Genomic DNA, 24,980 nt, shown 5'->3' on the forward strand with positions numbered 1-24,980 from the left:
ATCGACCAGCAACTTAAGCACTATGTCGTCCTACTTGCCACTGCCGTCATCAATATAAAAAATCGCGCTGGCTCCTTGGTGCCCTGCCGTGCGTTGCTCGACTCTGGGTCGCAATTGCACATCATCACCTCTCGTCTTGCTCATCAGCTCCTGCTGCGCAAATTCAAGTCCACAGCAGTAGTCTCTGGCATTGGTGATGCAGCGATTTCGTCATATGGTTTTTCGGTAAACGTTAATGTCCAATCTCGAGTGTCTGAATACTCCACATGCATCCCGGCATTGATTGCACCATCCATCACCGATAATCAGTCTGGCTTCACTCTTGACCCTGCATCATGGAACATTCCGTCAAACATACAACTAGCTGATCCTGCATTCTTTAAATCTCAGCAAATCGACATGTTGATCGGAGCCAGTCTGTTTTTCGATCTGCTCTGCGTTGGCCAGATCAAACTAGCTGCTGGACTGCCGATACTGCAAAAGACTCGCTTTGGTTGGGTCGCGACTGGAGGTGATCCACATGCAGGAAAATCATCGCTCGTGGCTAGGCTTTTACTGATGAATCCAGATCTGCTGGTAGACTCGCATATGCAGACAAATGCACAGATTGACGAATTAATTCGTCGGTTTTGGGAGCTGGAATCTTGTACCGAGCCTGAGTCATCACCAAAGAGGGAGGAGCGTGACTGCGAGGCACACTTTCAGGCCAATTTTAAGCGTCTGCCGACTGGCGAGTATTCAGTTCGCTTACCGCTTCGACTCGGCCTGGATCAGCTGGGTGACTCCTATCAACAGGCGCTTCGCCGATTCCTTAACTTAGAAAGGAAATTAGACCGCAATCCAATTTTTAAAACCCAGTATGCAGCATTTATCAAGGAATATCTTGACTTAAATCATATGTCACTTGTTAGCTTAGCTGCACTGGGCCAATGCGAATACTATCTGCCACATCACTTCCTGCTGAAGGAGGATGGTACTACAACCAAGCTAAGGGTCGTGTTTGATGGATCAGCAGCTACTACCTCTGGACACTCGCTGAATAATGGACTGATGGCAGGTCCTACCATCCAACCGAAACTGTTTTCGATACTGATGCGTTTTCGTACATTCGCAATCGCCCTCATAGGCGACATATGCAAAATGTATCGATGCGTACGAGTTGAACCAGCAGACAGCTATCTTCAATATATCCTGTGGCGTGATTCTCAGCATCAGAAATTACAGACTTACAAATTAGACACCGTCATCTACGGCACAAAACCAGCATCGTTTTTCTCAGTGCGGGCTATGCACCAACTGGCCATGGATGAGCAGAAGGCATTTTCTTTTGGCGCTGACATCATGAAAAGGGATTTCTACGTGGATGATCTCATCTCTGGTGGTAGCTGTGTTCACGAAGCAGTTGAGATATTGAAGCAAAGGTCTGGACTACTCGCCAAGGGCAACTTTATGCTGCGAAAATGGTGTTCTAGCGACGCTTCTCTACTCCAAAGCATACCGGAAGAGGATAGAGAATCGCTGCTTAAGTTCAACGATGGCAGCGATATCTTGAAAACGTTAGGCCTCGTTTGGGATCCCGCCTCAGTCTGTTTTTGTTTTTCTTTTTCTCCACTGAGGCTACCCTCGAGACTGACAAAACGATCCATCCTCTCAATTGCTCGTTTTTACGACTCTTGTTGGTCCCGTAATAACAAAATCTAAAATTTTTATGCAGTATCTCTGGAGATAAAAACTGGACTGGGATGAGAGGTTGCCTTTACACTTAAGCACCTGGGTCAACTTCTGCGCTGACTTTGAGCAACCTCAGCAATTCCAGTATCCCCGTCGTGCACTCTCATCAGACAGCATAGTTGAGATTCACGAATTTTGTGATGCCAGCCTGAGCGCTTATGGAGCATGCGTCTATACAGTTTCAAAGTGCCATGGCAACACAAGCGTACGTCTCTTGTGTTCCAAGTCGCGTGTCGCGCCTGTGAAAACCATCACTGTATCAAAGCTAGAACTGTGTGGAGCTGCATTATTGGCTGAACTTCTCAGCGAAATCTGTCAACTGAAAGTGTTTATCTGTCGTTCTTACTGTTGGTCAGGCTCTGATGTAGTTTGGGCTTGGATTCGCAATGATGCTTCCAAATTCAATTTTTTCGTTGCCAATCGAGTCGCAGCCACTGAATTAAACCCGGCGGATATCATTTCACGAGGAACGCTGTCCAGTGAGCTTTCCAGGTTTCCGTTATGGGCCCTTGGCCCGTGCTTTCTCAGAAAAGAAAGGGAAGAGTGGCCTGCCTCCTGTGTACCTGTCGAATCCTTGCCAGAAGTCCGACAAGGTATTCCTCGGAACTGCAGCGCAACTTGATCTCTCAATTGGCTGCAAGTTCATCAACTCATTCTCCAAGCTGCAACGCGTCTTTGCTTACATTTACAAGTTTGTAAATCGAATTCGAGGATCTGAGCTAACTGTAAGCCATCATGTGCATCATGGCACACATCTGTTGCTACGGTCAGTGCAAATGGCTACTCTTGGCGATGACTTTAAGGCACTGATGGAAGGAAGGCCCGTCAAACGGTCTAGCTCAATGGCCTCTCTCGCGCCATTCTTTGACGATTTCTACTTACTCCGCATTGGTGGACGGCTGAAAAATTCAACGTTGGACTTCTCAGCGCGACATCCGATTATATTGCCTCACCAGCTATAATAATCCACTTTCATTAACGGAATTTGTATGCTGCACCTCGCACCGTATTGGCTTCGATTCACCTCCAATACTGGCCCATTGGCGGTCGTAAAACAGTCTCTAGTATTGTTGCCAAATGCACAATCTGTTTTCGTGCCAAGCCACGATTGGCAGAGCACATAATGGAAGATCTACCAGCTGATCGTTTCGAAACATCGTATTCTTTTATGGTCACTGGCGTTGATTACTGTGGACCATTCTTCTACAAGAGCGAGTTTATATGCTTCGCTATAAAGGCAGTACACTTAAAGCTTGTAAAGGATTTGTCTACAATATCGTTTCTAAGCGCCCTAAAACGGTTCATCCTGACTCGCACTCGACCTTCTGGTCTGGTCTGATAATGTGACAAACTTGGTAGGCGCTCAGAATGAGCTGGCAGATTTGAGCCGCCTGTTCCTGAGTGACGGGCATGCCAAAGCTGTTCACGAGTTTTGCCTATCTGACTCGATTGAATGGTCGTTCATCCCTCCTCGCTCTCCACACTTTGGCGGGCTATGGGAAACCGCTGTGAAGACTGCGAAGCACCATTTTTATCGCTCTGTCGGCCCTTCCATCTTACACTTCGATTCGCTGCGCATGCTCATCTGCCACATCACGGCAATTATTAATTCTCGATCCCGATGACCTTGACGTCTTGACACCCGCACACTTCCTGGGTACAGCGCCATCTTTGTCATATATTGAGCCTGATCTAAGGAAGCTTAATTTCAATCGGCTTAGCTATTTTCAGCGCGTCACATACCTCCAACAAGTATTTTGGGCCCGTTGGCGCGAAGAGTACTTAACGCTACTTCAACAGCGCTCCAAATGGCGCACTCCTCAGCCAGGATTCTCCATCAACGTTGTCGTCCTTGTAAAGGAAGAGAACCTACCGCCGCTGAAGTGGCCATTAGCTAGACCTCTAGAGCTGATCTCGGGATCTGATGGGGTGGCTAGATCGACTCGGCTATTGGTGCTGATCAAGAATATATATACTTTATGGGGTCGAAGATGCTTCCTTCTGCCTGTTACATACATTTGGATTTTGCACAAATACAATATACCCTTATACCCATTTTTAATGGGTACAAGGTATAAAAAGTCTAAATAAGCATGGGAGAAGCTAATAAGTGTGTATCAACCGCGCGGGCCAGCAAGAAGAATTGCGTTATTTAAAAGTTTGCTTCGACTGAGTATGCCAGAAGGTGCAAGTGTGCAAAACTATGTGAATGAGTTTTCCAACATAGTGGAAAAAATAAAAGGATTCGAAATGAACATAAGTGAAGACTTGCTCACAGTTTTGCTGTTAACGGGATTAGGAAGAAAGTACGAAAACTTTGTGGTAGTGTTCGAAACGCACGAACAGTTGCCGTCGTTGTCTGATTTGAAAATCAAGATTATTGAAGAAGGACAAGAACTAAAAGCAAACATCGAAGAAGTGGGTGTTGGCATACAGCAAGCATTTGTGTCGCTTACAAAAAATGCGCATCAGAAAACAGATCCGAAAAGAAATATAAATGTTATAGATGCGGCCGCAAAGGTCATTTTATTGATGAGTGCAAGGAAAAAGAGAAAAGTAAAAAGGGCAAAGAGAGAAACGCTGAAATGAAGCGATCGTTAGCCATAGTTGCGAGTGTGCAGAAAAGCGACAACTTGACAAAATCGACGTGATGTCTGGATAGTGGCGCCACTGCTCAGAAGTGTTGTGATGGGTCATGGTTTGTAGATATTAGAGAGCACAAAAAGTAAATATTGCTTGCAGGAGAAAATTTGCCGACAGCATTTGTACTGTGTGTATTACTGTCGGAAATTTTTGTCTTGAACTGCAAAATGTGTTGTTTTTTAATAAGTTGCAAGCAAACTTTACATCGGTATCAGAAGCTGTCGAAGAAGGATACAGAGTTTTTTTTTATAAAGACAGAGCAGTAATAGAAAACATAGATAATGTGAATATACCGAAAGCATACAAGAGAGGTGTGTTGTTTACCATTGATGTTAAAATGAAACAGTGTAGTACCAAAGATAATATAAACAAAAAAGATTTATTATAATAGAGTCGATATAATTGTAGTTGATGGTTAATTGTATGGTTGAAAAAAAATATGGGCAACAGAAGGTTAAGCTCGAAGCGCATGGGCAAATCGGAGCGCAGCGCAACCAGCTGATCAGTGAATACGATGATACATCTTTGTGTACATATATTTGATTCTGTTAAAAATCTTTTCTTTTAGGTTGCTTCTGTTTCAGCTAATAATTGAGCGGGGTGTAGGTAGAATCAAAGATGATAAGCATTCACCAGACTAACACGGTCATAAACATATTGATCGGAGCTAAAGCGTAATGTGAAACAGAAAGTCGAAAAAAAAAAAACTCAGCAGGTGCGCATGCCAGCTTGGCTGTGCTTATCTGTGCCAAAATAAGAAAATATACTCAAAACAAAATCTACAGACTTACATGTATTCCTCGATGAAAGGCCTTCCAGTTTGCAGCAAATTTTATTTATTTTTTTTCATTTGTTTTCTTTTGTCTTCTGTGGGGCTTTAAATTGTTTTGATTTTATTATTATGGCACAGGAGGGTTTTTAAATTGTGAGTACTTAGAAGATACTCTCCGAAACTAAGTGGGAAAAATTAAAAAAAAATATAAAAAACAAGAAGGGGGATAGATTTATACTATTATTCCTTTCTATATATATAAAAATATGTATATAGATGTAAATTTTTCTTTTTCCCTGCACTTGCACGCGGTTTTTTGAGGGTCCTAATCAATGCACTTTGCATAAATTTTTGGAAGTCTCTCATAAGATTTAATTAACAATTATTTTACTAAAAGCATTTAACAGCAATTTTTATGCATCTGCACGCTCCGGCCAACTAAATGGGCGATGTCATCGGGGCTTCTGATCAGCGGCGCGTCAATGGGGCCCAAAAGGCTACTCCCTCCTCCGGATTCCAGACTGTGGAAACGGCGCCTGCCCGTTCTTGCTGGCATGAGCAAGGGAATGGCAGCTGATCCGCAGTTGAGGCTGAGTCTATTTAATGGGGGCAGAAATGACATTGCCGTCCCAAGAAATTACAGTGCCGTCCAATGGGCACACGTGGCGGTTGCCTCAAAATAAGTGGGTTTTTATGTCAGAGACGGCGGCGGCAAGATTGATTCCTCCAAAAATTACTTTCGGCAGGCAGACAAGAACTGGTTAAAACAGTGACCAGATCTTGGCACAAAGAAATATATGCCGGTGAGGTGCTGCTGGCCGGCTGGCGTAGCGAAAGGTTTATCATCAAACGAACAAAAAAATTGATATTTCGCCCATCGGCCACTTTTAGGGTTTTCCTTTTTATTTTTTTATTTTTTTTTTATTTTTTGTTTTTGGTTCAATTTAGTTGGAATTTAAATTCAACGAATTAAACGACTAATGCTTTTAGTTTAATTTTTTTGGTGGGGCTATGTCCGAACCGCCGTAGCCAGACCTTCGATGGTAAAGAAATTTTTGAAAGAAAGAAGAAGGGTTATATACGGGACCTACAGGCTTATATAGGGTCTCAGAGCTTTATTTTCTTTCGCGGATTAGATTGAAGATAGCTGCGCTGCCAACGTGCACGCAGGCGGTTCATAGCAGCGGCAGAATCATTCGCAGCTGACCGTGACAGACAAAAGCTGATCGCTATAGCGTCGTTAAACAAACGCAAGCTGTTAGGATCGCTTACGCGGTTTAATTCAAATAGGAAAATTGCGACCATTACAAGGCTAAAAGCCACCCACCAAATCTTTGACTCCCATTTCCACCAAGGAGGAATGGATTTTTCGAAAAGTGTGAAACACCCCTCCAATGAATTTTGGCAATGATCTTTGAAAATAAATTTGAGGCCGATCCGATGCTTAACAAAAAAGTTTCAATTTTCCAAATTTCTGAAACACGTATTCATTAAGTTCTTATGTAGAGCTTTAAAAATAAGTTTGAAACAAATCGGACACCACTTAAAACTTCGCCCAAAAATTCTTGAATCGCATTTCTACTGGAGGATTTTAGATTTACTATAAATGTGAAACACGTCTCAAACGATTTTTCATATAGAGCTTTGAAAATTAATTTGAGCGCGATACGTCACCCACCAAATCTTTGACTCCCATTTCCACCAAGGAGGAATACATTTTTGGAAAAGTGTGAAACACCCCTCGAATGAAGTTGAACAAACAACTTTGAAATAAACAAAAAGTTTCATACAAATCGCTTTTCGCGATTTTTCCATACTTGAGGGTGGAATTTCCGGAAACCCCGTCTTAACGTGCACCTTCATCACATAAGGTAACTACCGTGAAAAGTTGGAAGAAGAGGGTTCAGGGTATTCCCTAGTTCTCCCGACTAGCACTATAAGCATTATGATATGGTTGGGTCTGCAAGGGTATTAGATCTTCGGCGTGCTGAATATAGCCTTTCTTTCTCGTTTATTAATTTATTTTGTGTTGGAATAAGAGGATTCAGGGTATTCCTTAGTCGGGAGCTACCGACTACGCCTTACTTCTCAATGAAAGCGTTGTCAAAGGCTGGAAAATGCGAATCACGCGACGGCAATATACACGCCTGGCTTCCAGGTGGGCCAGAACAACAGTAGTAGAAGAACGTTTGTGGTGACCAAGAATGGAACATATGCATGTGTATTTTGTGATGCCGCAGGCCACTCCATTTATAAATGTCTGCAAATTGCAAAATTATCGCCCTCGCTGCGCCTTCATGAAGCCAAACGGCTTGCGCTGTGCCTTAATTGCCTGCAAAGGGGACATCAGCTGAGAGGCAAACATCAAAGCCTGTTGCATCTTGGCAACAAGCAGTCACAGCGTTGCTTCTAGCTCACACAATGTTCAAGAAGCCGAAACTTATACGTCAATATCCTGGCGCAACTTCATCGTCGACACTCTCCATCGACCAGCAACTTAAGCACTATGTCGTCCTACTTGCCACTGCCGTCATCAATATAAAAAATCGCGCTGGCTCCTTGGTGCCCTGCCGTGCGTTGCTCGACTCTGGGTCGCAATTGCACATCATCACCTCTCGTCTTGCTCATCAGCTCCTGCTGCGCAAATTCAAGTCCACAGCAGTAGTCTCTGGCATTGGTGATGCAGCGATTTCGTCATATGGTTTTTCGGTAAACGTTAATGTCCAATCTCGAGTGTCTGAATACTCCACATGCATCCCGGCATTGATTGCACCATCCATCACCGATAATCAGTCTGGCTTCACTCTTGACCCTGCATCATGGAACATTCCGTCAAACATACAACTAGCTGATCCTGCATTCTTTAAATCTCAGCAAATCGACATGTTGATCGGAGCCAGTCTGTTTTTCGATCTGCTCTGCGTTGGCCAGATCAAACTAGCTGCTGGACTGCCGATACTGCAAAAGACTCGCTTTGGTCCAATCTTGTACCGAGCCTGAGTCATCACCAAAGAGGGAGGAGCGTGACTGCGAGGCACTCTTTCAGACCAATTTTAAGCGTCTGCCGACTGGCGAGTATTCAGTTCGCTTACCGCTTCGACTCGGCCTGGATCAGCTGGGTGACTCCTATCAACAGGCGCTTCGCCGATTCCTTAACTTAGAAAGGAAACTAGACCGCAATCCAATTTTTAAAACCCAGTATGCAGCATTATCACTTGTTAGCTTAGTTGCACTGGGCCAATGCGAATACTATCTGCCACATCACTTCCTGCTGAAGGAGGATGGTACTACAACCAAGCTAAGGGTCGTGTTTGATGGATCAGCAGCTACTACCTCTGGACACTCGCTGAATAATGGACTGATGGCAGGTCCTACCATCCAACCGAAACTGTTTTCGATACTGATGCGTTTTCGTACATTCGCAATCGCCCTCATAGGCGACATATGCAAAATGTATCGATGCGTACGAGTTGAACCAGCAGACAGCTATCTTCAATATATCCTGTGGCGTGATTCTCAGCATCAGAAATTACAGACTTACAAATTAGACACCGTCACCTACGGCACAAAACCAGCATCGTTTTTCTCAGTGAGGGCTATGCACCAACTGGCCATGGATGAGCAGAAGGCATTTTCTTTTGGCGCTGACATCTTGAAAAGGGATTTCTACGTGGATGATCTCATCTCTGGTGGTAGCTGTGTTCACGAAGCAGTTGAGATATTGAAGCAAAGGTTTGGACTACTCGCCAAGGGCAACTTTATGCTGCGAAAATGGTGTTCTAGCGACGCTTCTCTACTCCAAAGCATACCGGAAGAGGATAGAGAATCGCTGCTTAAGTTCAACGATGGCAGCGATATCTTGAAAACGTTAGGCCTGGTTTGGGATCCCGCCTCAGTCTGTTTTTGTTTTTCTTTTTCTCCACTGAGGCTACCCTCGAGACTGACAAAACGATCCATCCTCTCAATTGCTCGTTTTTACGACTCTTGTTGGTCCCGTAATAACAAAATCTAAAATTTTTATGCAGTATCTCTGGAGATAAAAACTGGACTGGGATGAGAGGTTGCCTTTACACTTAAGCACCTGGGTCAACTTCTGCGCTGACTTTGAGCAACCTCAGCAATTCCAGTATCCCCGTCGTGCACTCTCATCAGACAGCATAGTTGAGATTCACGAATTTTGTGATGCCAGCCTGAGCGCTTATGGAGCATGCGTCTATACAGTTTCAAAGTGCCATGGCAACACAAGCGTACGTCTCTTGTGTTCCAAGTCGCGTGTCGCGCCTGTGAAAACCATCACTGTATCAAAGCTAGAACTCTGTGGAGCTGCATTATTGGCTGAACTTCTCAGCGAAATCTGTCAACTGAAAGTGTTTAACTGTCGTTCTTACTGTTGGTCAGGCTCTGATGTAGTTTTGGCTTGGATTCGCAATGATGCTTCCAAATTCAATTTTTTCGTTGCCAATCGAGTCGCAGCCACTGAATTAAACCCGGCGGATATCATTTCACGAGGAACGCTGTCCAGTGAGCTTTCCAGGTTTCCGTTATGGGCCCTTGGCCCGTGCTTTCTCAGAAAAGAAAGGGAAGAGTGGCCTGCCTCCTGTGTACCTGTCGAATCCTTGCCAGAAGTCCGACAAGGTATTCCTCGGAACTGCAGCGCAACTTGATCTCTCAATTGGCTGCAAGTTCATCAACTCATTCTCCAAGCTGCAACGCGTCTTTGCTTACATTTACAAGTTTGTAAATCGAATTCGAGGATCTGAGCTAACTGTAAGCCATCATGTGCATCATGGCACACATCTGTTGCTACGGTCAGTGCAAATGGCTACTCTTGGCGATGACTTTAAGGCACTGATGGAAGGAAGGCCCGTCAAACGGTCTAGCTCAATGGCCTCTCTCGCGCCATTCTTTGACGATTTATGCTTACTCCGCATTGGTGGACGGCTGAAAAATTCAACGTTGGACTTCTCAGCGCGACATCCGATTATATTGCCTCACCAGCTATAATAATCCACTTTCATTAACGGAATTTGTATGCTGCACCTCGCACCGTATTGGCTTCGATTCACCTCCAATACTGGCCCATTGGCGGTCGTAAAACAGTCTCTAGTATTGTTGCCAAATGCACAATCTGTTGTTGTGCCAAGCCACGATTGGCAGAGCACATAATGGAAGATCTACCAGCTGATCGTTTCGAAACATCGTATTTATGGTCACTGGCGTTGATTACTGTGGACCATTCTTCTACAAGAGCGAGTTTATATGCTTCGCTATAAAGGCAGTACACTTAGAGCTTGTAAAGGATTTGTCTACAATATCGTTTCTAAGCGCCCTAAAACGGTTCATCCTGACTCGCACTCGACCTTCTGGTCTGGTCTGATAATGTGACAAACTTGGTAGGCGCTCAGAATGAGCTGGCAGATTTGAGCCGCCTGTTCCTGAGTGACGGGCATGCCAAAGCTGTTCACGAGTTTTGCCTATCTGACTCGATTGAATGGTCGTTCATCCCTCCTCGCTCTCCACACTTTGGCGGGCTATGGGAAACCGCTGTGAAGACTGCGAAGCACCATTTTTATCGCTCTGTCGGCCCTTCCATCTTACACTTCGATTCGCTGCGCATGCTCATCTGCCACATCACGGCAATTATTAATTCTCGATCCCGATGACCTTGACGTCTTGACACCCGCACACTTCCTGGGTACAGCGCCATCTTTGTCATATATTGAGCCTGATCTAAGGAAGCTTAATTTCAATCAGCTTAGCTATTTTCAGCGCGTCACATACCTCCAACAAGTATTTTGGGCCCGTTGGCGCGAAGAGTACTTAACGCTACTTCAACAGCGCTCCAAATGGCGCACTCCACAGCCAGGATTCCCCATCAACGTTGTCGTCCTTGTAAAGGAAGAGAACCTACCGCCGCTGAAGTGGCCATTAGCTAGAGCTCTAGAGCTGATCTCGGGATCTGATGGGGTGGCTAGATCGACTCGGCTATTGGTGCTGATCAAGAATATATATACTTTATGGGGTCGGAGATGATTCCTTCTGCCTGTTACATACATTTGGATTTTGCACAAATACAATATACCCTTATAACCATTTTTAATGGGTTCAGGGTATAAAAAGTCGCAATGAGTAAGCGTTAGAAAATATACCTAGCAATATGACACTTTATTCAAATGCCATGAATAACACAATCAAAGATGTAATTACAAAAAAATTACCCGATAGGCTTTTTATGATGTTAGCCTAATAAAACATTACGTCGACACAATAACTAAAACAAGTAGCGCCAAGAGAGGGATTATAAGAAAATATCGTAACTGATAAACCTAAAAGTAATAATGTTCAGGGAAATCAAAATAACTATCGTAGGAACATGGAAAATTATCATCAAAATGCTAATCCAACCACCAGTTCAAGTGGCTATTCCAACACGAATCAGAGTTATCACGTACAAAATAAATAGCACAATAATTCCGTAGACAATCAGAAAGCTCACCACGAGTTTCTACAAAAATTAAGTCAAGGTAGATCCCAAAATCCCAAACATTAAAGCTTCACACCATAAATGGTGTTATTGAATTAAAATAAAGCATACGATTGGGAACAAGCAAGATTTGTCCAAGTTAACAAAAATTCTATATTCACAACTTCTCGGAGCATTATAATGTTCTGATTAGAGAGAATACCTTGAAGCATGTTAAGCAATAATAGACTATGCACAAGGATCCGTAACCTTAGGAGAGTTAAACCTTTGTTTTAGATATATTGAGTAAGAGGTCGAAGAGGACATGACCACACAAGAGTGCCTTGATCCACCCTCAACAAAGGACAGACCATTTAACTTCGCTATTAATAACGAATAAGTAAAAAACAATGAGTTTAGGCTAGAGCATCTTAACTCAGAAGAAAAAAAAATCAAACAATTTTAAATGAATTTCCTGATATCCAGAAAAATGAAGGTGACAACTCGACTTCCATTAGTACAATTAAACACAATATTCTAACATAACATGAGGACCCAATTTACAAGCGTCCATACAAATATCCTCAAATATACGATGAGGAAGTAAATAAACAAATAAGCGATATGATTAAACAAAATATCATACGTAAATTCAAATCCCCTTACTGCTTACCAGTAATAATCGTTCCAAAGAAAAACGATGTAGTCATAGATTACCGCAATCTCAATTGTTGGTTATATCATGTTAATTAATATATGGTCGTGAGACTTCAAAAAATACACAACTGTGTAACGTGAATAATCGTCAATAAATTTTACAAAGTATTGTGCGCCCCCGGCAGACGGTCTGCTTATTGGTCCACAAATGTCAGTGTGAATCAAACTCAATAATTGAATCGCACGATTTTCAGATGCTGTAGGAAATGGTTTTACACTTATTTTACTTTTTGCACAGGTTTCACAAAAATTATTTTTTATTTCAAAATTTTTATTTGTTGATTTCAAGCCCTGCACCATCTTACCACTTGCCATTTTCCATAAACTGTCCAGATGTAAGTGTCCAAAACGGTAATGCCATTTCCATAGCTCAGTGCTGCTTGCCTAGGGTACTACCAAAGACAATATAAACACTAAGATGAGTAACGCCCATACATTTGATTGCGACGCAAAATTTCTAACGTGGCTTTTCATCTGGCCTTTAAGGCTTCGTAAGGCATGCCTGCCGACTGGTTGTTCGTTCTCAAAAGACCGGACGAACGAATGCCGAAGTCGCGGCTTGCTGATGCTGACACGAGCTAAGAAGCTGGTCGATGCTGCTTTCGTCGCTTCGTTTTCGAAGTACATTGAGCGAAAAAGTTGCTTTATCCATGAAATGCATGCTTTATTTAAATGATAATTATTATTATAATAATCGTTAACGATTAATTTTTGGACAGTGCATGGTCGAGAAAAGTTCTTGTCTCAGCCAATAGCGTGCGTGCACCTTTGTTTGTATGCGTAAATGATAAATGCATAAGAAATTTAAAGTATGTATGTATGTGTTGTTATTCGCTGCTCTGGCTTTAGCTGGGAAGAAATAAATTTTGTTAGTTTTCTAGCGCAGATCATGACCTATCCCAAATTTGTGTTGATATACGAATGCATTTTGTGTACTGACGTTGGCTCCGCAGAAAATATGTATTTATAAGTCGATGCAAATATTTACATAATTTCTTTAAATTAAATTAATATTATTTTTATTCGCCAATTAAGAAATAAAAGAGTGCTAAGAAATACAATAACATTTCAAGTCGACTCGAAGGTCATATTTAGTTACGACCCTATTATAATTATAATAGCCTCCTCGCAGTGTTCCCGCGTATTTTGTTCTTTATAATTCGAACAAAAAATAATACAATAAAAGAAAATACAAATTAATTAAATGTAGCTTTGAAAACAACAAATTTGAACTTTTATTTCCTTAATTTATTTTGTATTACTTAAAAATAATAATAATTTAATTAATAATTTCATATATAAAAAATTACATAAATATTTGCATCGACAAAAATATATAAATTTTTTGGTACGAAGCCAACCTCAGTACACAAAATGCATTCATATATCAACAGAAATTTTGGGTAGGTCGTGCGCTAAAAAACAAAGAAAATTGTTTCTTTGTCAGCCAGACACTTTGCCAGAGCAGTGAATAAAAACACATTCAAATATGCTATTATGTATGTATATTCACACGCATACAAACATAATTGCTTGCACGGCCCTCATAGAGCCGAAGCTGAGAGCAAATTCTATGTTTAGCTTTTTCGTTTTCTCGGCTGTGAGAGCGCAATGCTACAGATTTCGTTTTCGTTCTCAATTTTCAAAAAATCAAGCTGTATAGTAGTATTTTGTTGCATAGCGTTACCCATCTTAGCGTTTATATTATCTTTGGTACTACACTGTTTCATTTTACCATCAATGGTGAACAAATCACCTCTCTTGTATGCTTTCGGTATATTCACATTATCTCTGTTTTCTATTACTGCTCTGTCTTTTTTAAAAAAAAACTCTGTATCCTTCTTCAACAGCTTCTGATACCGATGTAAAGTTTGCTTGCAACTTATTAAAAAACAACACATTTTGCAGTTCAAGACAAAAATTGCCGACAGTTATACACACAGTACAAATGCTGTCGGCAAATTTTCTCCTACAAGCAATATTTTCTTTTTGTGCTCTCTAATATCTACAAACCATGACCCATCACAACACATCTGAGCAGTGGCGCCACTATCCAGACATCACGTCGATTTTGTCAAGTTGTCGCTTTTCTGCACACTCGCAACTATGGCTAACGATCGCTTCATTTCAGCGTTTCTCTCTTTGCCCTTTTTACTTTTCTCTTTTTCCTTGCACTCATCAATAAAATGACCTTTGCGGCCGCATCTATAACATTTATATTTCTTTTCGGATCTGTTTTCTGATGCGCATTTTTTGTAAGCGACACAAATGCTTGCTGTATGCCAACACCCACTTCTTCGATGTTTGCTTTTTGTTCTTGTCCTTCTTCAATAATCTTGATTTTCAAATCAGACAACGACGGCAACTGTTCGTGCGTTTCGAACACTACCACAAAGTTTTCGAACTTTCTTCCTAATCCCGTTAACAGCAAAACTGTGAGCAAGTCTTCACTTATGTTCATTTCGAATCCTTTTATTTTTTCCACTATGTTGGAATACTCACATAGTTTTGCACACTTGCACCTTCTGGCATACTCAGTCGAAGCAAACTTTTAAATCACGCAATTCTTCTTGCTGGCCCGCGCGGTTGATACACACTTATTAGCTTCTCCCACGCTTATTTAGACTTTTTATACCTAGAACTCATAAAAAATGGGTATAAGGGTATATTGTATTTGTGCAAAATCCAAATGTATGTAACAGGCAGAAGGAAGCATCTCCGACCCCATAAAGTATATATATTCTTGATCAGCATCAATAGCCGAGTCGATCTAGCCATGCCCGTCTGTCTGTCCGTCTGTCCGTCCGTCCGTCCGTATGTATGATCTCAAGGATCTCAGAGCCTATAAGAATATAAAAGCAATCGATAAAAATCGATATCGACATCCTGTTTTTTTTTTAGCGAATTGGGTAAATAATAAGAGCTAGAGCCACCAAACATGATATGTTTCTTCTAGAATATTATAGATATTTCAAGTATCTTTCATTTCATACCTATCGCCACCTCCCCGCTACCACCACAGAGCTATAAATTAAGTTAATAACCCAACTTTTATTGCCAACCAATTTAAACCACAATTTAAATGCAATTAATTTTTTCAGAATACACAAATATTCTATGGTACAATAAGATATACTGTAGAAAATTTCATAAAGATCGGTTAAGAAAACCCAAAGTTATATGCAACTGCGCAATTGAATGGGGCAGCAACTTTAAGAATTTCTGTATACATGTACACACACACATTATGCGCGTCTGCTTCGCATTCTAATAGCATGGTATTTGGATCTTTTTTATACCCTAAACCCAGTAAAAATGGGTATAAGGATATATTGTATTTGTGCAAGATCCAAATGTATGTAACAGGCAGAAGGAAGCATCTCCGACCCCATAAAGTATATATATTCTTGATCAGCAACAATAGCCGAGTCGATCTAGCCATGTCCGTCTGTCTGTCCGTCCGCCCGTCCGTCCGTATGTATGAGCTCAAGGATCTCAGAACCTATAAGAGCTAGAGACTTGAAATTTTAGATGTAGATGCTCCTAGTTCCCGCACAGATCGAGTTTGTTTCCGATAGTCGATAACTTACTCCGTTACCAAGCAATCGCTAAAAATCGATATCGACATCCTGTTTTTTTTCAGCAAATTGGGAAGATAATAAGAGCTAGAGCCACCAAACATGATATGTTGCTTCTAGAATATTATAAATATTTTAAGTATCTTTCATTTCATACCTATCGCCACCTCCCCGCTACCACCACACAGCTATAAATCAAGCTAATAACCCAACTTTTATTGCCAAGCAATTTAAAGCACAATTTAAATTTAATTGACTTTTTCAGAATACACAAATATTCTATGGTACGATAAGATATACTGTAGAAAATTTCATAAAGATTGGTTAAGAAAAACCAAAGTTATATGCAACTGCGCAATTGAATGGGGCAGCAGCTTTAAGAATTTCTGTATACATGTGCACACACACATTCATGCGCGTCTGCTTCGTATTCTAATAGCATTGTAATTGCATTTTTTTTTTGTAATGTTATTTTAGTTCTTTTTTTATCATAAGTACTTAATTGTTGGTGTGGCTGCTGAGTAGAGGCATAGCAAGTGGTGCGGTCTATCGCTAGTTCGAGCCCTACCGGGGAAAGCATTATTTTTTTTTTTTTTGCTAGTGTGGCTGTTGAGTAGAGTCGACAGTATGTAATGCGGTCAGTTGCAAATTCGAGCCCTGCCAAGGGAACTATTTTTTATTAATTTATTTGGTGTTGGATTAAGGGGGTTCAGGGTATCCCCTAGTCGGGAGCTCCCGGCTAGAACCTCTGACTTGTATTTTATATTTTTTTTTTTTTTATACATAAAATGTTGTTGATTTCCAGATCTGGTATCCTGTTACTCTATTTTAGCAGCTTTTATCAGAGTGGCGTAATTATATAACTTAACGAAAATTGTGGATTTACAATTAGTTTAACAAATGAGATATATATATATAGATATTTACAGCGGCATGTTTAGGGGTATTTATTGCAGTTTGTGACTTATATATATCGATCGACTAGGTCAGTTGGGTAGGTCCTCTTCAGTCGCCTTCTTCTTCGCCTGCTTAGCAGGTTCCTTGCCAGGACGTTAGGATGGTTTTGGAGCTTTGTTCATTAGCTCGCCGCTTGCCTGTTAACTACATCGCCCACCATTAGTACCCTGAGGTCCTTTGCGATGTCACGTGTGCGAATAAACCATTCGGCTCCAGTAACTTTGCTCAAAGTTTTGGCCTGAATGATGCGAATTTTGTTCAGATGTGTTTTTGCAGCTATACCATAATCGTGGAGGCCATAACGTCACACTGGGGCAAGGATTACCTTGTAGATGAGTACTTTGTTTCGGAGCGAGAGTTTGTTGTTGGGGTTGGGGAGCCAGCTCATTCGTCTTATTTTGGATTTGATGCTGCTTGTTACTGCAGAGACGTGCTCACTAAATGTAAGTCATCTGTCGAGAGTGACTCCAAGGTATTTATGTTGACTATATTTCTCTAGAAGTTCACCATGAAGAAAAAGTCCCGGGCAAAAGTCCTTGCGTAGAGTGTGATGCGATGTTCCATCTACAAGCCCAATTTTCAAATCGTTTGAGGTACTCCTGCAGGAGGTCAGTTGCCGCGTACACACATTTGTTGCTAGCCAGGATTGCCCTGTCGTCAGCAAACGTGGCCACCAGAAGGTCCTGTCGATGATTTCGCGTGCTTGCATTTGCAGTGGGCATATCATGAGTAAACAGGCTATATAACGTGGGCCCCAAAACGCTGCCCTGTGGAACTTCCGCTTTTATGCGTTTGCTTTAATGGCTACGCCATCCTGCACCACTTAAAAGGTTTTCTCAGTTAGGAAGCTCACAATGATGTTAAATAGCTGTGGATTTAATTTGTCCTTGATTTTGGAGAGAAGACCTGCGGGCCACATCCGGTCAAAAGCTTGCTGAATGTCGAATATTTACATAATTTCTTTAAATTAAATTAATATTATTTTTATTCTCCAATTAAGAAATAAAAAGTGCTAAGAAATACAATTACATTTTAAGTCGACTCGAAGGTCATATTTAGTTATGACCCTAACCTCCTCGCGGTGTTCGAACAAAAAATAACAAAATAAAAAAAAATAAATATTAAAAATCTGCGCTAAAAAACTAAGTGAATTGTTTCTTTGCCAGCCAGACACTTTGCCAGAGCAGTGGATAAAAACACATTCAAATATGAAGTTATTTATGTATATATTTACACGCATACAAACATAATTGCTTGCACGGCCCTCATAGAGCCGAAGCTGAGAGCAAATTCTATTTTTAGCTTTTTCGTTCTCTCGGCTGTGAGAGCGCAATGCTACAGATTTCGTTTTCGTTCTCAATTTTCAAAAAATCAAGCTGCATAGTAGTATTTTGTTGCATGGCGTTACCCATCTTAGCGTTTATATTATCTTTGGTACTACACTGTTTCATTTTAACATCAATGGTGAACAAATCACCTCTCTTGTATGCTTTCGGTATATTCACATTATCTCTGTTTTCTATCACTGCTCTGTCTTTATCAAAAAAAACTCTGTATCCTTCTTCGACAGCTTCTGATACCGATGTAAAGTTTGCTTGCAACTTATTAAAAAACAACACATTTTGCAGTTCAAGACAAAAATTGCCGACAGTTATACACACAGTACAAATGCTGTCGGCAAATTTTCTCCTACAAGCAATATTTTCTTTTTGTGCTCTCTAATATCTACAAACCATGACCCATCACAACACATCTGAGCAGTGGCGCCACTATCCAGACATCACGTCGATTTTGTCAAGTTGTCGCTTTTCTGCACACTCGCAACTATGGCTAACGATCGCTTCATTTCAGCGTTTCTCTCTTTGCCCTTTTTACTTTTCTCTTTTTCCTTGCACTCATCAATAAAATGACCTTTGCGGCCGCATCTATAATTTCGCATCTATAATTTCTTTTCGGATCTGATTTCTGATGCGCATTTTTTGTAAGCGACACAAATGCTTGCTGTATGCCAACACCCACTTCTTCGATGTTTGCTTTTTGTTCTTGTCCTTCTTCAATAATCTTGATTTTCAAATCAGACAACGACGGCAGCTGTTCGTGCGTTTCGAACACTACCACAAAGTTTTCGAACTTTCTTCCTAATCCCGTTAACAGCAAAACTGTGAGCAAGTCTTCACTTATGTTCATTTCGAATCCTTTTATTTTTTCCACTATGTTGGAATACTCACATAGTTTTACACACTTGCACCTTCTGGCATACTCAGTCGAAGCAAACTTTTAAATAACGCAATTCTTCTTGCTGGCCCGCGCGGTTGATACACACTTATTAGCTTCTCCCATGCTTTTTTAGACTATTTTTTTATTTTATTTTATTTTTTTATTTATAAAATGTTGTTGATTTCCAGATCTGGTATCCTGTTACTCTATTTAAGCAGCTCTTATCAGAGTGGCGTAATTACTTAACTTAACGAAAATTGTGGATTTACAATTAGTTTAAGAAATGAGATATATATACATATATTTACAGGGGCATGTTTTGGGGTATTTATTGCAGCTTGTGACATATATATCGATCGACTAGGACAGTTGGGTAGGTCCTCTTCAGTCGCCTCCTTCTTCGCCTCCTTTGCAGGTTCCTTGCCAGGACGTTAGGATGGTTGTGGAGCCTTGTTGAGTAGCTCGCCGCTTGCTTGTTGACTACATCGCCCACCATTAGTACCCTGAGGTCCTTTGCGATGTCACGTGTGCGAATAAACCATTCGGCTCCAGTAACTTTGCTCAAAGTTTTGGCCTGAATGATGCGAATTTTGTTCAGATGTGTTTTTGCAGCTATACCATAATCTTTGAGGCCATAACGTCACACTGGGGCAAAGATTACCTTGTATATGAGTACTTTGTTTCGGAGCGAGAGTTTGTTGTTGGGGTTGGGGAGCCAGCTCATTCGTCTTATCTTGGATTTGATGCTGCTTGTTACTGCAGAGACGTGCTCACTAAATGTAAGTCATCTGTCGAGAGTGACTCCAAGGTATTTATGTTGACTATATTTCTCTAGAAGTTCACCATGAAGAAAAAGTCCCGGGCAAAAGTCCTTGCGTAGAGTGTGATGCGATGTTCCATCTACAAGCCCAATTTTCAAATCGTTTGAGGTACTCCTGCAGAAGGTCAGTTGCCGCGTAAACACTTTGTTGCTAGCCAGGATTGCCGTGTCGTCAGCAAACGTAGGCACCAGAAGGTCCTGCCGATGATTTCGCGTGCTTGCATTTGCAGTGGGACCCAAAACGCTGCACTGTGGAACTTCCGCTTTTATGCGTTTGCTTTGAGAGGCTACGCCATCCTGCACCACTTAAAAGGTTCTCTCAGCTAGGAAGCTCACAATGATGTTAAATAGCTGTGGATTTAATTTGTCCTTGATTTTGGAGAGAAGACCTGCGGGCCACATCCGGTCAAAAGCTTGCTGAATATCGAGATATGCTGCCACCGCATACTCCTTTCTGGGGGAAACTATCCAGCATGAAGTTAACTAACCGATGGAGTTGCTCAGGTGTACCGTGCCTGAGTCGGAATCCAAACTGGAACTTCGGGATCGCATGTCTTATCTCCGCACTTTCAAGGATCCTTCTATGGATGCATCTCTCCAGAATTTTCCCAAAGGCAGGCAGGAGGCTGATGGGGCGATAGGATTCCAGCTGGTTGGGAAGCTTTCCGCTCTTGTACAGCATAACGATTTGTGCTTTCTTCAGGCCGCTGGGAAGTGGCCTAGTCGAAGAGCTGCATTGAAAATGGAGACAAGCGCCTCATGCAGCGCAGTAGCATTGCTGTCAGCTCTGTAACTTCCCCACAGTCTGTGCTTAGCGTTAAAGTCGCATCCAACTATGAATTTGGGGCCAAGCTGGCCAAACAGCGAGTCAAATTCAGCTTGGTTCCAGGGGATATTTTGTGGTAGGTATGCTGCCACAGCGAGAATTTCGCCCAAGGGAGTGTCCACCATGATAGTAGCCAGCTGTGTGTCTGTGTGATAGTGTGTTAAGTCCTGTTTTGCCAGCACTGCCGCACCACCACTGGCGCGTCCTGTAGGGTGATCCGCACGGTAACAGACGTACCCCTCTATTGTAAAGTTCAAGTTTGTGTGTAGATGTGTTTCTGAGATAAGCATGATGTCTACATCGTGTTTTCTCAGAAAAGTCTTGAGCTCGTTAGCATTTTGGAGGATGTCGCGAGCGGTTCACGATCCGAGGCGCAACTGGGTAGCCATTATTTGCGGCTGATTGGGAATCGGAGCTGCGGAGAACCTTGCGCATCCTTTAGCTCTTTGATGGTAACCAGAATGGTTGCAACTGCAGCATTTAGTGCTGCAATGGACTACTGGAGGCCTTGAAGGTGGGCTGAAAAGTGCGCGTTTGGGGTTGGCGGACATGTGCTTGATGGCCTGGCCGCAGCGCATTAGCATACGACAGGCCCCGTTGCTTAATTCGGGAAGGTACGAACACCTGACCGGTTCTTCGTGCATGTTGAGGATGGATATATCTTGTAGGAGGGGAGACATTGATGGCTGGCTGCCTGGCATTTAGTGTCAGCTGATAGCTTTTGCAGCCTTTATAGGAAGCAGCATGGTTTCCCCCGCAGTTGGACCATCGCAGGACCATCGCACCGTTTTGGCCTGGCACTGCTCGGACTTTGTCCAATGGGACTGACCGCACCTACCACACATGGGCTGTTTGAGACAGTAGTTTTTGGTGTGGTCGAACTCGAAGCAGCGGAAACACTGCCTTATGCTGATACTCTTCCTCAATCAATGGTGACCCGTTGACGGTCAGCCCTGTTGAGTCTTAGCTCTTCTCTGTTGTTAACATCCAGCTTTAGATCAACAAACCAGAAGTTGCGATTCGGTGAGTCGTTGGTGAAGTCTGCACTGGCTTCACTTGTAGGCTGTCTGGCGCCCGGGTTGTAAAAGTTCGTCACAGTGTGGCCGTGCGATGTGATGGCAGCTTCGATCTGGCTTCTGGGAGTAGAAGCGGCCAGATTTTTAACCACAACCCGGTATTGTCTGTCTTCCTTTAGGCAGAAGTGAGTAAATTGCTCTCTCTCTTCAGTGAGTTTGCGGACAATTGCTCTGTGAGTGTCGGCATCTTTGGCGTATATTCTGAGAAAGCCAGAGGGGGAGACCTTGAACTCATAGGAGTCTGGGCCCACTGACTGATCAATGGTTTGCTCTATTGCGACGATATCGCTGACTCCAGGCACTGTTATCGGCCGTGGTTTGGAGATCTTCTTCGCTGCTTGCTGTTGGTCTGGGGCTGAAGGCGCTTCGTCGGCAGTGTCCATCTCGTCGTCATCGATCACAGAGACGTCGTTCTGAAGCTCGAGGAGAGCAAATCTGTTGTTACTTGTCAAAGCTGTGTTGGGAGTAACGGACTTAGTTCCAGTGCGGCTGGTGTTTTTCACAGGCTTCCCTTTTTTAACGGCTTCGGCCAGCAATGTAGCCCCACGCCGTTTTCTTTGCCAATTTACCAGTGGCTCACGAAAGGCTGGCGTAGCACCTACGTTCTTAATAGGCGGCAGAGGGTTTGTGGCACAAGAAGCCGCTGCCAAGGACGATTTCTGGGTGCCAGACGGGGTGGACTGCAAGGTCGGATTGGTGGTCTTGGGGCGGGTCCCAATGGGCTCTAAAGCGGAGCGGCTTGTACCTAATGAGACAGATGTCCTGCCACCGCTACTTGAAGACACTGTGGTTGTAGAAGTTGTTTCTGTCATTGTGCTGACAGTGCTGACAGACATTAATCGCGTGATTTCATGTTTAGAGTCTGGGTCCATAACCTGTTTGTTATATAATGTTTTTAAAGTGGAACTAAACAGGAAACTGAACCGGATAATAGGTTTTTTTTTATAACGCATCTGTACGTCTACATCGTTCAGTAGTTCATAAACGACAGTCAATGGTATACTTAAGAATAAGAATAAGCACAGAGCAAAACAAAATACTTAAGTGTGAGCAGGATTCAAATATTAAGATCAATGAACTAACTATTAATGATAAATTCCCTATCCCGATCATGGATGAAATATTAGACAAACTTGGAAAATGCCATATTTCACAACTATTGATCTAGTCAAAGGCTTCCACCGAATACAAATGGATCCTGGTTCAATACCCAAGACCGCATTTTCGACTAAGCATGGCCATTACGAGTACACTCGCATGCCATTTTGTCTTAAGAATGCACCTGCAACGTTCCAACGTTGTATGAACAATCTCTTAGAAGATTAAATTTTTAAGGATTGTCTGGTCTACTTCGACGACGTTATTATTTTTTCTACTTCATTGGAGGAACAAATTTTGTCGCTACAAAAAGTATTTGAGAAGCTTAGAGAAGCTAACTTAAAACTACAGTTGGATAAATGCAAGTTTATGAGAAAAGAAACAGGATTTCTCGGTCACATCATCACTATTAAGGGTATAAAACCAAATCCCAACAAAATATAACAATTACAGGTCAACGACAGACAGCGATCAAAACATACAAGCACCAGCTTAAACTAATTTTTATTATATTACTATTAATAACTGTAAAGTATATAAAGGCACAAAGCATTGAAATTAATCATTAAAGAATTAATTAATAATTAATAAATTAAAGAATTTAATTACCTAATCAAATCGAATACCTAGTAGAAATTTTAAACTGAGAAATAAACGGCTTAAAAATAACCAAACGCAGTAAGAGGTTTAGTTAACATAGTAGGAACAGTATATAAATACTTATTTGAAACATTAGAGCAAGAAGACAAAACAGAAATTGAACAAAAAATAAGCAACTAAGCAGAAAACAGCGTTTAGGTTAACGAATTAAATCACATAATAGAAGCAATAAACAAAGGAATAGAAATCATGAACGAACTAAATCAAGAGACACATAAAGAAAAGAAATTAGATATCCTTATATTTAACTTACAAAACTTTACAGAATAAATAGAAGAAATTGAGATGGGAATGCACCTCACAAGATTAGGCATTTTTAACCCGAAATTACTAAAACATGACTATTTGTTGCATGTTAATTCTGAGAAATTGTTGAATATAAAAACTTTCACTTGGTTTAAATCAGATACAAACGAAATACTGATAACATCCCATATTACTCGAGAAATAATAAAAAATCCGGCATTCGAAATAATTCCATACCCAGATGATAATAATAACATTTTGATAGAAATTGCTCTTGAAAAATATTTTACCCATGACATAAAGTTTATAGAAAAGAAACAAAAAGATTAATTAATAATGAATGTTTGACAGGAATTTTAAACCAAAAACCATCAGAATGTAGTTATACTAATACTTTAAAAAATTTGCAAATCAACTATGTAGAACCAAATATAATTTTAACTTGGAATTTACCAAAAACTAAATTAAACCACAATTGTATAAATAACTAAATAACAGGTAACAAGATAATAAAAAACAATATAATAAATCTTTAATCTTTTAATTCACAGCAAATTAATGAAGTTTCAATTTCAAACAATGTTAGAGTATACTCAAAGCATTTACGTATGGAATGATGTTATAAAATTAGAACCACTTTCGTTTGTACAAACGAAACAAAGTATAAATGAACACAAAAAATATAACAATGTATTCCAGATAATTACAATAACCATATTTGTAATCATATTAATAAGTTAATCATTGCACTTAACACATAAGTTCAAAAGCACACCTAAGAAATAAATTAGAAAATATAAAAAACCAAAAGTAGAAGAAACACTTACAATAATAGTAGATACACCAATTGTAAAAGAAGAAAATGTTACACTCTACCCAAACTTAAACACCTGAACCTAATGGTTGGGAGAGTGACATATCCATAGCACACCCACCCTTTAATATAACTTAGCACATAAGCACAAGTATAAACATTTCTAATCCTGTAAACAAAGAGCCTGGTGATAACATCGACATTGGCCAAGTTCACACTGTGTGCAGCATTGAGAGCCGCGCAGCCGGCTTGCGTGGGAAACGCTGACGGTGCATTGTTACCTACACACATATGTATATGTGTGGTCATATTTCATATGTATGCACTTGAAATGTACATATGTAATCACTGCACGAAAGTGT

General features: G+C 41.3%; 1 protein-coding gene across 1 annotated transcript; it reads left to right on the forward strand.

Annotated features, from left to right (window-relative positions):
- Positions 1–7,567: 7,567 nt before the first annotated feature.
- LOC138911353 (uncharacterized) lies at positions 7,568–11,179 on the forward strand. Its single transcript, XM_070209926.1, has 3 exons — positions 7,568–8,068; positions 8,142–9,041; positions 10,901–11,179. Exons 1-3 carry the CDS (start codon positions 7,568–7,570, stop codon positions 11,177–11,179), a joined length of 1,680 nt encoding a protein of 559 aa, XP_070066027.1.
- The last annotated feature ends 13,801 nt before the right edge of the window (positions 11,180–24,980 follow it).

The sequence above is a fragment of the Drosophila virilis genome, chromosome 5 (genome assembly GCF_030788295.1).
Source record: "Drosophila virilis strain 15010-1051.87 chromosome 5, Dvir_AGI_RSII-ME, whole genome shotgun sequence".
Classification (NCBI taxonomy): Eukaryota; Metazoa; Arthropoda; class Insecta; order Diptera; family Drosophilidae; genus Drosophila; species Drosophila virilis.